This window comes from Chanos chanos, chromosome 11 (assembly GCF_902362185.1).
Source record: "Chanos chanos chromosome 11, fChaCha1.1, whole genome shotgun sequence".
Taxonomy (NCBI): domain Eukaryota; kingdom Metazoa; phylum Chordata; class Actinopteri; order Gonorynchiformes; family Chanidae; genus Chanos; species Chanos chanos.
Window position 1 is genome coordinate 24,095,594 of NC_044505.1, and position 15,000 is coordinate 24,110,593.

A 15,000-nucleotide genomic window follows, 5' to 3' on the forward strand; every position below is an offset into this window, starting at 1 on the left:
AGAAGTCCGCTGGCAACTGAGCCTTTTCCTACCGCTCTCCCTTCCTTTGGAATGGTTTACCTACCAAACTCTCTCCATACCTTAAAAACCAGACTAAAGACTTATCTATTTTCTCAGACTTATGGATAATATCATTTTGATTTGACTTTGTTATAGACATGTAAAGCCCTTTGAGACTATAAATAGTGATATTGGGCTCTAAATAAACTTACATTATCATTATTATTATTATTATTATTACTACTATAATTATTATTATTACATTCTTGTTTTCTTTACATCAGCTCTGATGATGAGAGGGGTGTGTGGAAAGAATACTGTTTTGCCCTCTTCATCTGAAGGTTGAACTTTCCAGAATTTTCCAGTGTTTTGTCTTGTCTTAGTGTGGTTCAGGGTTGAAATTTGATACTCAGACACATAACATGTTTAGTCTGTCTTTATTCTGGTTGAAGGTCGTGTCTGACTATTAAAGCAGGGTGTGTCTGTCACTGCAGTGCGCGATTCCAAACCGCCTCTAAACCGTTTCAATATTTCATTCTCCAACTAAATTCTTCACTCAGACATGGATTATTCTTGCAAAGAGTCATTCCAGACAATCCTATTGCACAGGTTTAACACTGCCATGTAAATAGCCTACAATATACAGACCCTATAGTGGTCACATGCACTGGACTCTATGTACCCCCAGCTCTCCACATTTCACCATTGTTAATCTGTCTTAAGTAAGGCCATTCACTGCAGATTACCGCTTCAGTTTACTCCTCTTGGCTTACTGCAGCTGCTAGTTGAGGAGGGGAGGACATTCACGTTTTTCAACTGAACACTTGCTATTATTCCTTTTAACCAGGCCTTTAACAGTCTGCAGTAGGCCATATCCAATCTGTCTAACAGTTACTGCCAAACTCACATCCACAGTCACAAGTTACATGGAGACAACATTCAATTACCACACTAACCTTTTGTACTAACCTTTCACACTGTCTGCTCTCATATCCAGCACAGTGAGTATGAGTGGGTGGGCCATTAAATAAAGAACTAACTAAATAAATAAATAAATAAAGCGCAGTCAGCAGCTGCGTGGGCTCAGAGTGGACAGGCTGCATCAATCACACGTACCTGATGTTGGTGACAGGCACTCTGTTCTCCTGCTCCGAGTCAAACATGGCCTCAAACATAGAGCCGTCATCTGACTCCTCATCCTCATCCTTCACATTCTCGTTAACCGTGTCCACCATCATGTCCGACGTCTGCTCATAGTACTGCACCAGTTCTCTCAGCTCGTTCAGACGCTTGTGAACCTCCTTCAGCTTCCTGTGAACAGTCACACACACACACTCATAGACACACACTACTCATCACTCATACAGGCCCTTCTCATCCATCAATAAACGATGCTGTCCAAGGTACTTTTGGATGCTACTGGGTTTGACCACCTGAGAAGGCTAAATTAAACTAACGATTATGCCAGTCAGTCAGTCAGTCTGTCAGTCAGTCAGCAGATCAGGAAAAAAGTGTCTCACTCTTATCATACGTTCACATGACAGCATTAAAAACCAGGACAGATAGATGAAGTCTACAGGACTAAAGGGACGTAGAAAGAGAGACAGGATGAGGGGGAAACATAATCTACTTTGAACAGATGAGATTCAGACAAGGAGCCTTACTGAAAGATACGCTCTGTACCGATAGAGAGAACAAGAGCAGGAGTGTGAGAGAAGGGAGCACCTCAGTTTGTCCGCTGGATCTCGGCTGTCCTCCAGCTGTGAGCAGGAGGACGATGAAGGGTCCTGTCTAGCAGCGGAGGCGCCGTTAGCCTCCCTCCCCAAAACAGAGGGACGCTCTGACGACAGCCCCCCACCCAAACCCCGCGGGGAGGAGAGGGACGCGACACGACCTGCAGCAAACATACAAAGGAAAAGAGGGGGATGATGGCAACTGCTATCAGTGCAATAACGAGAAGATCCGTTTTCAGGTTTCACACATGCCTCCAGAAGTCTGGTCTAGACACACGATTAACTTCTCTCTGCTCGGGAACAGTGACACTTTGGGTCTAACCTTAGAACTGCACTCAAACGGAAGAGTTTGAGATGGCCCTGAGAAAGACTAACCACTGGTCTACAGGACAACCTCTGGCTGTAACATATGTTAATGTGAAAGGCTCTATGCTTCTGCTACAGAGAGAAAGCAGGAAGAGAGAGCCTTCTGTTCCAAACTGAGAGCTGATGATGAACTAGTCCAGGGTCTACACAGTGAAATACTGGAGACCCAGAGGGTCACACTGCGCCTGTGAAGGCTGCAGAGGCGTGACAGACCTGGGCTGGGTTTGTAGGAGTGGTTGTTGAGGGTCTGGTCTCGGAGCGAGTGCAGTTCCTGTAAGATCTTGTCCATGGTCTGTTTTTTATCCTGCAGCTCCTGCAGTTTGGTGAGTTTGGCACTGGCGGCGGCGGCAGCGGAGGAGGAGGAGGGGGAGGACGAGGCGGCGGCCGGCTGCCCCCGGGGCTGCTGGGAGGACCTGGATCTGCACACCTCTCTGGACAGAGACAGACTCTCAGCCTGACGCCGGTTATCTGGCACCGCTTTGGTCTGTGGGAGGATGACAGAGCACTGACATGTTAGTGAACTACCACATCAGTCAAGATCTCACACTCCTTAACGGGAAAGGCTGACTACAGGTGGTCTCCACTGATTTAAAGTGCATGTGTGTGTATGTGTGTGCACGTGTGTGTATGGTGTGTATATGCGTGTGCGTGTGTGTATGTATGTGTGTGTATGGTGTGTACGTGTGTGTGTGTGTATGTGTGTGCGCGCGTGTGTATGGTGTGTATATGCGTGTGCGTGTGTGTATGTATGTGTGTGTATGCGTGTGCGCGTGTGTGTATGGTGTGTATATGCGTGTGCGTATGTATGTGTGTGTATGCGTGTGCACGTGTGTGTATGGTGTGTACGTGTGTGTGCGTGTGTATGCATATGCATGTGCATGTGCGTGTGTATGCGTGTGCACGTGTATGTATGGTGTGTACGTGTGTGTATGCGTGTGCACGTGTGTGTATGGTGTGTACGTGTGTGTATGGTGTGTACGTGTGTGTGTGTGTGTGTGCGCCCGCGCGCGCGTAAGTGACTGTGTGTGCAGACTGAGGATACCTGAGAATCATGCAGCTGGTTGTGGAAGCGCTGAATCAGGTCGTTCAGTTCATCATTCAGCTCTGAGGTGATACTGATTCCAGACACACTACCGGTGGTTTCAGTCACAACTACAACATAACACACACATACACAAAATATCAGTCACAACTATGACATAACACAGACAAAATATCAGCAGGATGATCAGGACAACAACCTCTATTTACACACACACACTCCACCTGCTCAGGGCATACCTGCATGTTTGTAACATAGCTCACCTTACTAAGGAGAGCAGAACAACATGTGTGTTTATAACTATGCACTACAGAAACTGAGAGTTAAACTGTCCTCATACTGAGACCTGTGTTGAAAACTGAAATACTGGGCTTAAAAACCGTTTCACAAAAGGAAAGCCTGTTACATTACAGACAAAAAGAGGCCAAATAATAGTTGGTTTATCAATATCAGAAGTCAATGATAGGCCTCATCAATGTGTCAGTTCCTGCATGTGTGGGTGTGTAATAGAGGGTCCAGTCAAGCCACTGGCAATGACAACCTGTTCTGCAAGCAGTGTGTGAATAACTCTATAACCAGCTCTCTCTGTCTGTGTTTCTGTGTGGTTCGTGTGCGTGTGTGGTTCTGACCCGTGTCATCCATGGCTGTAAGAGCCTGCTCAGCGCTGTGTGTGTGTGTGTGTGTGTGTGTGCTGCGTGGTTCTGACCCGTGTCATCCATGGCTGTAAGAGCCTGCTCAGCGCTGTGTGTGTGTGTGTGTGTGTGTGCTGCGTGGTTCTGACCCGTGTCATCCATGGCTGTAAGAGCCTGCTCAGCGCTGTGTGTGTGTGTGTGTGTGTGTGTGCTGCGTGGTTCTGACCCGTGTCATCCATGGCTGTAAGAGCCTGCTCAGCGCTGTGTGCGTGTGTGTGTGTGTGTGCTGCGTGGTTCTGACCCGTGTCATCCATGGCTGTAAGAGCCTGCTCAGCGCTGTGTGTGTGTGTGTGTGTGTGTGTGCTGCGTGGTTCTGACCCGTGTCATCCATGGCTGTAAGAGCCTGCTCAGCGCTGTGTGTGTGTGTGTGTGTGTGTGTGTGTGTGTGTGTGTGTGTGTGCGTGCGTGCGTGGTTCTGACCCGTGTCGTCCATGGCTGTAAGAGCCTGCTCACCGCTGTGTGTGTGTGTGTGTGTGTGTGTGTGTGCTGCGTGGTTCTGACCCGTGTCGTCCATGGCTGTAAGAGCCTGCTCAGCGCTGTGTTGCATGGCCAGTAGAGCAGCCTGTCGGCCCTGCAGTGCTCTGAGCTGCTCCTGCTGCTCCAGCATCTTCTTCAAAAGCTCATGCTGCTTCCTCAAGTTCTCCAACTCCTCCTTCTGTTCACCTCGCACACCATGACCCTGATACACACACACACACACGCACACACGGGAGAGAGAGAAAGGACTGACTACAGACACAAATCACAGTGCGGTATGAAAATGTGAGTAAAGACACACACGTAGACTCCAACATTCTGACACACAGAGTGGTAATCATTTCTCCTCTTTCTCTATGTCCATCAGACTTACCATACACACACAGGCACACACACACCATATACCCCACCCTACTCACAACATGTACATAAAGATTAAGATTCAAGATTAAATCTCTGTGATCTGTGAGCAGTGAAATTGACTTCTGCATTTAACTCATCCATACACACCAGTGGTGAGCACACACAACCACTAGGCACAGGAGCGGTGAGGAACATACTTGCGCTCGGGGGGCCAGTTGGGGGTTGAGTGCCTTGCCCAAGGGCACTTCAGCCATGGGTGTTTTGGTCCTGGGAATCGAACCCGCAACCTTTCAGTCACAAGCCTGCTTCTTTAACCATGAGGCCACGGGCTTTAAGCTTTAAACGCCCTCTCACTATAATAAATAAACAGTCAGTGACGACACCGACTCACCGTGGTGTGGGTCACTTTTCCCTACGGTAACAAACACACACAGAGTGACTGTTTGTGGAACTCCAGGTGTGTGTGCACTGCTGCTGTCAGTCAGGTCGCCGTGGGAACGGTCCCGCTGTGAGGTGCAGAGGGGCTGAAGAGAAGTCTGCGGTCGGGCAGTCTTTGGTACAGTCAGACTACTGAGCACTGTGTTTGTGTCTGCTCATCTGCAGATTACAGTCTACGGCTGTTTTCACACTTGGTCCCATTCAGCCCTCAAAACCAACTGAGAGCGATTAGTCAGCATTTTTAGCGCATATGTGAACACTCCAAACGAACTTGGACCCCTCTGAAATGAACTACGCTTCAAGTTCGGTTCGCTGACCCTGTGCATTGTGAATACAAAGCGCTCCAGGTTAGCTTCACCTTTTGCCATTGCATTCTAGCCCTCTAGGCTTGCTGTAGACAGATCATTCTATTGCACTGGGTCGTTCGAAAAAAAACAGAACCATGGCCGCTGGTAACCACGGAAAATCTAAGATGCCATGAATTTACATCTACATTTAGATTCCATTTTCTCATCATGTAGCTTTGTTTTCCCAAGATAACGACGCAATTAATACGAGATCTCCCGTGCTAACGACTGTCATGATCACGGGAAAATAAAGTTTGGTTATGTAGTGATAATGACATAAATAAGTCGAGATTTCGAAAACGCACAGAAAAATAACACGCTATCACGTGAAAAAGGAATCTAATTTAAATGTAAATTCGTGGCATCTTAGGACTTGAACAGGTAACGATAACAAGAACTATGGTGTGAACAGGTGGAGGACTGAGCCTCCATAAGAGCTAAAGTGGACCAAAAAGATTCCTGAGTCCTCTTTCAAATGAACTACCAATGTGAGTCCCTTTTCTGTTGGTCCACTTTTTGGTCCATTTAAAGAGGACTGAGTTTGGTTCGTTTAAAAAGGACTAGACGTGAAAACACCCCAAGACATTTTCTAAGCAGGTCAATGAGACAGCACTGAGTGTATGAGGTAGGCGTATGTAACCATGCCACTCACAACACGGCGCCATCCAGGTCTGCACTCAACACCATCATCTCACAACACAGCACTGTCCAGGTCTGCACTCAACACCATCATCTCACAACACAGCACTGTCCAGGTCTGCACTCAACACCATCATCTCACAACACGGCGCTGTTCAGGTCTGCACTCAACACCATCATCTCACAACACAGCACCGTTCAGGTCTGCACTCAACACCATCATCTCACAACACAGCACTGTCCAGGTCTGCACTCAACACCATCATCTCACAACACAGCACTGTCCAGGTCTACAATCAACACCATCATCTCAACACGGCACTGTCCAGGTCTTCTCCCCATCTTCAGATTTATTATAACGCTAAACTTAAAAAAAAGGTCATTTCTCAGCACCTCAGACCTGTATTCAGTTAAAATGACTTTAAATTCCACCGCAATTGAATAAAAACTCAGAATATATTTAATCTCTTGCCACCTATCAGTCCATCACTGGTTATTTGTTATTCTCAATAAACGCACTTTATCTATAAATGAAAAGTATATCTGACAGGAACAAAATAAAAACCCCCAGACACACTTGAGTGGAAACACTCACTCTCACACTTCAATGCTGTGTAGCTAGTATACAGTATACACTGGAGCTTAGAAGGCTACTGACGTGGCCTGCACACACACCTGTGGACTACACCATAACACCTGTGTAAGTGGACAGTGCGCTGTGTGGTCCAGTGTGTATCCTCCTGAGATGAAGACACCCAACCCAAGCTCTGCGTCGCTGTCTGTCTGTGGCCTGGCAGACACAGGGCCCTGTTCTGTCTGGGCGGGACACTGGACCAGGGTCCGTTTCCTTCTCTCGCTCAGTACTGGTCTCTGACTCTCAGGTAACTACACACCTGACAGTGGAGCCATGTGCATAATGCTCTCTTCACAGATCACTGTGACGTCTATTAGTGCCAGGGCGGTCTTGGCGTGAAAAAAAACGAGGCCTTGACTTCATCGACGACGCAGGCAGACATGTATGAGACTCATTAAAGCAAAAGACAAAACTTGTCATCATTCTTAGCTAATCCAGCTTTCCAAATATGAACAATGAAGCACAACAAGCAAAACTGCATAGTCTGGGACACTGTCACGTATAACTGGTACCACGGTACAGAATGCATTAACATTTTTAAGCACTCGCTAATTCCATGTTGTCAACCGGATTCCGTGTCAATAACCGAATTCTGTAACTCTCTCCAACACTGCGTGCCCTACAGACATCATGGGTACCCACTGTAAATACACAAGCAGCAACAGAGAAACAAAACAAAATCAAACCAGCATGGAAGGAATGACAAGAGCCGTGGCATGCTAGCAGAACCGGTCATGTTGCCTAGCAGAGCCAAGTGCAACGCTGCCTGCGCGGTCTGACAGGAGAGATGAACAGAGATAACGTCAGTGCGTTGTTTACTGAGGTGACACCATGTTTCCTCCCAGACTTCTCTCCGAGGCCTTTCTGAGCCGTCAGTCCAAACAGAGGCATTTAACCCTTTCATGACTGTCGCTCTCGGAGCAGTATGCAGGGGACAGACAAGCCTTGAGTTAATAACGAGGACAAACAGATGGCGCCAGCAGACTCGAGTGCTTTTCAAACACGGTAAACGAACCAGTGAGGTGTTTACAAAGACATTTGGTTGGTACATTTCAGGTTCACTGGTGTGAACCTGAGCTCAGAGCAAAAGAAAATAAACTGTGTAAGAACAAGCCCATGGTTGGCAGGTGGTGAGAAGAGAGCGTGAACTGAAGGAGCCAAACATCCGGGCAGACGGCGCACGGGGTTCTGGCTGGGGGGGGCAGGGCCTCACGGGGCGGGGTTACTCACGGTGGCATCGGAGATCTCGGAGCGCGGCTCCATGTTCAGAGACAGGCTCTCGGCCACCGAACCCGAGCCGACTGCCGAGTCGACGGTGCCACCGTCCTCCTCCTCTTCATCATTCTCCCTCGCCTGTGGAGGGGAGGAGGGGGTCAGCACGATGGCCACACAAACAGCGTCAGCCTGCTGTGTCAGCAAGGCACGTCAGAAACGGCAGGTGCCAATGACCACACACCAAAGTTACACCATGATGACAAAACGATAGCGGTTGCTTTAGCAAAGGTTCCACGCTGGCCTTCGTAGCCTAGCGTTTCGTTTACAGTATTCGAGATTAAAGCTGGCACCTGTAGTTTCTGAAGAGTTCAAATGCGACACTACTTGCATGCTAGGTTATCAAAACACACCATTTAAGTTTCATGAAGCAAGAGATGCTAACTAGACTGAAAGCCAACACTGAGGACTTGCCAGGATGACACAGTTAATGATTGGGCTTTGAGCTGTTTACAGTCAGATTCTAAAACACCAACACTAACGGCTATACTGCTCATGAAAATGAAGGAAAAGCTTGTGACAGATTCCAGCAAACTGAATTACGCCGTAAATGTGACAATGATTGCATACCTGGCCCCGGTATTTAACCTAGTCCCTACATCAGTGAAAACAATCCCATGGGCTAGGCAGACCACAGCACAGAGCAAACGCAACGGAACAGACAAACGTCCTCATAGCCTGCCCTGAAGATCAACTCTCAGATGAGATCAAAGTTCTATCTGTCTCTAGGCAGAGCCACTGAGATATGACCTGACACAGACTGCTAGTGAAGTCAAACTGAGGACCAAGAATGAGCTTAGAGAGATGGAGGAGAAAAAAAAAATGGTGTCCTAGATTTTCCTGCCACATTATTCAAAATCAGCCAGTGACGCACCAGAACAAAGAGTCTAGAATACCACGCACATTTGCACCGCAAAGACCAACAATTCAGAAAGGCTTTAGTCAAAGAACCGCCAGTTACAACAATTTCAAAAAACACAGAACGAATCGGTTACTGAAAACAAACATAACTCTACATCAAATGGCAGGTATCTACAAAGCATGGACCCGCTGAAGACCACTTATGCTCCACTTAACGTTAAACTGACAACAAACTGAGCTTAAGCAGGACCAGGTAAGTGTTGGCGTTCGTACCAGAATGTTCTGCAGGAACCTCAGGTAAGACTTCTCCTGCTCCTTCAGGTGTGCGATGAGGTGAGAGAGACGCTCCACGTTGGCAGGCACGTCATTCTTCTCTACCAGCTCGTCTCTCATGGAGCTGGCCTTACTGATGTACTCACGGATCTGCACCAGTTTACTCACCACCTGAGCAGCAAGAGGGACACACACACACACACACACAGCCTTAAACGCCAGCAAGACTCAACCAGGGCAGACAGAGAGAAACAGAGCAAGCAAGGGAGGAAGGGAGGGGAGAAAGAGAGAGAGAGAGAGAGAGAGAGAGAGGGAGAGAGAGAGAGAGGGAGAGAGAGAGAAAGAACGCATGGTGACTTTGCTCCATGCGGATGGTGGCATATTTTTAAACTGCCCTATATTCTGAGTAATGGCGTCAGCTGACTTCTCTTCCCATCTTTGTTCCATTTTCTTTAAAGACTGATTGTCTTTCACACCTTCCAACAACTAGCACTTTTATCAAAAAAGCCACAATAAAAACCAACAACCCACATTCAAATCACAAACACACAGGAAAACTCAGACAGTCAATGACCATATCTACGCTAATGGGATGCTGATAAACAGGACACAAGGGAGAGCAAGGGAGGAAAACTATCCATGCTTTAGAGACAGAGAAAACCATGGCACGGACATAAAAAAAAATAAATAAATAAATAAACAAGACCGCTGATCCCCCTACCTGGCTACTGTCGATCCTGGCCTCTCCCACTCCGTCCTCTGCTGCGGAGGGCCTGTCTGGTCGTGAGGGGTCTTTGTTAGAGGCAGGCACAGGGGAGAAGAGCTCTTTCCCTGGGCTCTGTTTCTTGGTCTCCTTGGCCGTCGGTGCAGATGACGCAGAACCAACAGGCTCCTTGCTTTTGTTAGTGTTGACGTGTAAAGGTAGGAAGTTGAAGGGCTTCTTGTTCTCGGCCATCTGCCTCTGGTTATTGGCAGCCGTGACTCTTCCCTGAGAATCACTGCCAATGCTCCTCTGCAACACACATTTAACATCTAGTGAGTTCCCCTGGTTTGACATTAGTGAATCTGTGCATTTTAGGCATAACAAAACTTCCCAAGACTCTGGTCTGGGCTCTTTCCTTCTTTTGTGTACTATGTGACAACATACCAAAAAACGTGGTTTCATTCAGCTAAGCAACCTCAGGCTTCAGAGAAAACACAGTATTTTTTTGTCTGAAAATTATATTATCTTTGTTTAAAACCACAGCACAGCCACAAGTTACAACCTGTTTTGTCAGACGTAAATTAGAATTGCTAATCTCAAAACACTGGGTATTGCCCAAAATAGATCATAAAGAGGTATTCTGTTTCAAACGCTTCCAAAGGCGACGCTATTTCCAACAAAACCAGGCTGGAGGGGGAAAAAAAAAAAATCTCTTGGCACAGACAGAGAGCAGAAGTACGGTTTATGAAATGCAACGGTGCTTGAGACGGCTCCCTCAGTCAGGAGCTGCGTCTAAGTATTTTACGATGTGCATTCTCTAAAGAGCACTGGATCACACTGGGCCCACCTCATCTAGGTCGGTGAAGTTGATCCTCTGTCTCAGGCGCTCCAGTTCGGCCTGGTCGGGCACAGACATCTGGGTGGTGTATTTGGCATGGGGGAAAGAGTGAGGGGTGCGTGCCCTTCTCCTCCCTGCCCCGGGCGTCGACTCAGGAGAGATGTCATTGGTCAGCCGGCTTTCTGACACGGCGGAAAACTTCTTCCTGTTCTTCTCAGAGGAGCGGTTAGGCTTCTTCTGCTGAACGCCCCAGTCCTTGGAAAACAGAATGTATGTGTGTGAGAGAAAACACACACTGATATTCAACTAATCAGATACTGCAGTCCACTGGAAATACAGAGTCAAACACTTCTCTACAACACTGAACTATATGAGATTGAGAACTTGAATAAAATGTCAAGCACTTGAAAACAAGTGGTTTTGGGAAAGAAAAAAAAAAAAGAAAAGGGAAAAAAAAAAAAAAACAGGCTACCAAGACAAGAGGTTACTACAGTAACACAGTGAAGAAGGGGCACCACAAGAACACAAGAAACCCATGTATTTGGTGTAATTTAACAGTGTACTGGGCGTCTGTTTGTACCATGTTGTTAAGTCTGTCCTCCAGACTTCCATTGGTAACGGTCCAGTTATGCAGCTCCTGTTCGTCTGCACAGTCATCAAACGCAGCTCCTCCCGTCGCCATCCTGAACACTCAGCACCTGCGCAGCACAACAACTCAACGACTGCTGCAAGAAAAGAGCTTATAAATTCACTTAACCCACATTCTTCTCCTCTCAGTTCCACTTTCAGCCAGCATTTGTCGGTTGAAGGCAATGAGAGAACACTGCGTTAAATCTTTTTCGGTTACTCTGTGCTTTGTTTGAAGAGCTGCCAAGCAACAAGCCACTCAACCAAGTCACAAACAAACGACACAATTCTGCTTATCAAATCATCCGAGCAAAATATAGGATTGTAAAGCTACAAAATTCTTAACATTTCGTCACAGAAACACTGCCGAAGCCCTTTTAATCTTCGCTTACCCGCGTAGAAAGCATATGAATACTGAAAGTTGGGCGAAAATTTTACATTTCAAAACATCTATCAGGTCTAAGCTAAAATACAACTAGTCTCTTACCAACAGGATCCACGCGCCTATAGAGTTCGTGTTTCCTCGGTCAATCAGCACTGGTCTGAAACTAGTCCGGTTGAGGATTGGCAACTTGACGACAAAACGGTATTGTTTGCGAATGAGGCTTGAAACAGCTCCACTTGACCCGCTCTCGTTCCCGGCAAAATACTAATCTTCCCTCCACCCGTTTAGCATTAGCTAAACAACAACAGGTCAAGTTTCTTTTGGTTTTCACTGTCGTCACCAACAAAAGGAGGCCTCCCAAGATGGTGGGAGGACAGCGTTGTTATACGAAATACTCGTCCATGCGTAACGTTAAAATAAGTTAAAATTTTCTTTCGTTGCATACGCGTCATAAATTCTGAATAAAAATGACGCGCCGCGCTACATGTACGTTAACTGTGGTAACGTTCGTATTACTGAACCATCCCCTTCATAACAGCACGCGCAAACTTACAGCGACCTCAGAGCCTGTCTCCATGGTAACCTTTGGCCCGTGCAAAAGCACACTCATTCCCCGGGAAAACCGGGGCTAAACTTGTTCTGTCCAGCTACATTAGTAAGCAAGCATTGAACCATGGAAGAGACAGTTACCCTAACTTTCACAGACAATACGACAATATTTTGAAGTTGAGATAGAGTTCGTGTTGTCAAAGATGGTCAAAATTTCAACACGTACGAATAGCCCGGTCGGGGTCTAGTAGCTAACTGGCTACTTGTCAATAAACTTCGACAATCTGACATAATAACCAACGCACAGCTTCAGCTGTCAAGAATCCCTGTCCTGGCTGGCCACACTTGGTGTATACACTGGACAGCAGCTGACCAATCGAAATATATATTAAAGATACAAAGCAAAGGTTACTACCTGGTCTGATAACGATGATTATTTGGAAACTCAAACTAATTCATGCCAACAATGACTGTTGACAACCAAAGAACCTATCACAATCTCATCGTATTTCCAGACAAAGACCTGAGGTTAATGTTAGCCAATCAATGCAATAGCGGTTGGCTAGCCTTTTTGCTAGCGAGAACCAGACATTCAAAACTCACTGTGACAGCGGTCCTTAAAGATTTGAGTCGCATTAGATGTTATCATAAATTCAGTAATGTACTCGAAGTATGATACATAGTAATTGATGAGCACTGGAAATGTCCGTGTTTAGATCTGTGGGCCATGGACCACACTACTATCGTTGTAATGTAGCTTAAGTTTATGTTAGCTTTGCTAACTTGGTACCTTGCTAGCGTTCCATCGCTTGTAGCCTGAAAACACTGTCCTGTAGTCTACGGCTTAGCATGCTATTGTAATTAGATATTGAAATGACATTTATTACCTTAAATGCTCCGTGCAAGCTCTCTGAACCTCGTAAGGTCAAGAGGACATTCCTGAAAACGAACTTCAAAAACTGTTGCGGTGACTATCACTGTATTAGTGTTTTCACAACGGTTATAACTCGGATGCAGTTAAATACTTTCGGCCATCTTCCCAACCATATCCATGTACGCGGAGTAACATCGGAACGCTTGTTTCATAGAGAAATACATTTTAGGCTTTTTCTTCAAATTATGGATCTTATCAGGAGACAAACATCACTTTATTCATACTGTGATTAGAATTCATTCTGAATAGTAACTAAGTCGACAAGTGTGGTAGAATACCAGTGGAACTAGTTTATCTCGGATGGTTACACGAACATTCGCTACTTTTCCTGGGAAGTTCAGTGTGGAGGAGTTCCCCCGGCCCATGGATGATGAAGATGGCCAAGGAGAAAGCGATGCTGATGTTGGTGAAGGGAAGTCAAGCGTGAACCCTAAAACCACACACCATTCAAAAGCAGGCAGAACAGGCACAAATAAACTGCTAAAATCTGATCATGAAGAATTTAGTACTGATCGCAGTGGTAACGTCTCGTCCCCGAGAAGCCTGGCTTAGAACTGACGAATTTCTTGCTCTCAATTCTACTGCCTTTGGGTACTGCGTTTAGAATCAGCGAAGCTTACCATCGCACCCATTATTGAGGTGTCTGCCCAACAAGTTTAACTCAGTTGAAGTGTTTTTTAATGATGCTGTCTGAGCTGAAAACACCAAAAAAAAAAAACTTGTTATAACTGTAAATATCCTTCCACAAAACCTCATTATCTTAAATGATTACTTCCTATGAAGTACAGTTCCTATTATGAAGTACAGTTCCTATGAAGGCCTCTTATGCCTCCTACTGCTTCCTGTGAAGTACCGTTGAGGTATAACACCGTATTAGTTCCTATATGTTGTATTGATTGCACCACTTCTGCACAGACTTCATCAATAAGCTGCGACGTGTGAGTCATCTGATGTGACCGCTCTCGGTCAGTGAACTGTAGAGTTGCAAGTAAGTTTATGGTTTGGGGGGGGGGGGGGGGGGGGGGGGGGGGGGGGGTGGAAGTGTAGTGGGCTGACCATACCAATGTACTCAAACAAGTTTCTCAAAGACTGGGATGCAAATGGTGCTTGATTAAACTGGAGGAATTTCAGATCACCTTGAAAGAAAGTGGGTTAAATTAGAAGCAGGTGTTACATGCGATAATAATGATAATAATTATAATAATAATAATAATAATTCTATGACTGGAACAATATTATAACTATTAGGTTATTGTATTGCTCCAGTCATATAGAAAAAAGGGAAAAAGATGTCATGTCCTGATTCAGTACAGTCTAAGAACTCAACAGTGTACAGTTTTAACTCTGAGCTGCTAAGAGCGCACTGCTATCCTGGATAACTTCATTCTTTTAGACCAGTTTGACTCTTGGAATTTAGTGTTTTGATTACATGTGCTTGTGTGCTTGATTCCATTCTCGCAAGGTTAGTTATGGAGTTTTTACTCTTAACTGGTAAAACATTGTTTACAAGTTGAGAGGAAAACAGATGCATTCAAACCAAATATATTCCTCTTATTTCTGAAGTCCTAGAGAGCGTTCTAGCTAAATAGCTAAGTATTTTAGTCGGTCTTGAGACTGCACCACAACTGAGAGACTGCTTTAGTTAAAGGGTTGAATGCCCTGCTTCTCTCTGCAGAGTGTGGTGGCGTGTGTATTCTGGTCTGGAGGCTCCTATCCTGTTGTTTCATGCTGTCTCTACTGTTACCTGCCTGTGTGTTAGCGAGGTGCTGATGACCCAAAGTAACCCCTGCTGTACTCTCATTATAGTACTCATTCACTTCCTCTCCC

The 15,000-nt window shown here is 46.0% G+C and overlaps 2 protein-coding genes across 2 annotated transcripts in view; one reads left to right on the forward strand and one right to left on the reverse strand.

The window, feature by feature from the left end:
* pcm1 (pericentriolar material 1) overlaps positions 1 to 11,360 on the reverse strand; it is a 30,959-nt gene extending 19,599 nt beyond the window's left edge. The window contains 10 exon segments of the mRNA XM_030787954.1: positions 1,117 to 1,311; positions 1,726 to 1,894; positions 2,313 to 2,583; positions 3,142 to 3,251; positions 4,335 to 4,488; positions 7,914 to 8,084; positions 9,138 to 9,308; positions 9,859 to 10,149; positions 10,688 to 10,933; positions 11,259 to 11,360. Coding sequence (XP_030643814.1) covers positions 1,117 to 1,311; positions 1,726 to 1,894; positions 2,313 to 2,583; positions 3,142 to 3,251; positions 4,335 to 4,488; positions 7,914 to 8,084; positions 9,138 to 9,308; positions 9,859 to 10,149; positions 10,688 to 10,933; positions 11,259 to 11,360 — 1,880 coding nt within the window.
* Positions 11,361 to 13,473: 2,113 nt separating this feature from the next.
* LOC115823854 (fibrinogen-like protein 1) overlaps positions 13,474 to 15,000 on the forward strand; it is an 8,757-nt gene continuing 7,230 nt past the window's right edge. Inside the window, exon 1 of the mRNA XM_030787877.1 lies at positions 13,474 to 13,596. Coding sequence (XP_030643737.1) covers positions 13,474 to 13,596 — 123 coding nt within the window. The remainder of the gene's footprint in view (positions 13,597 to 15,000) is intronic.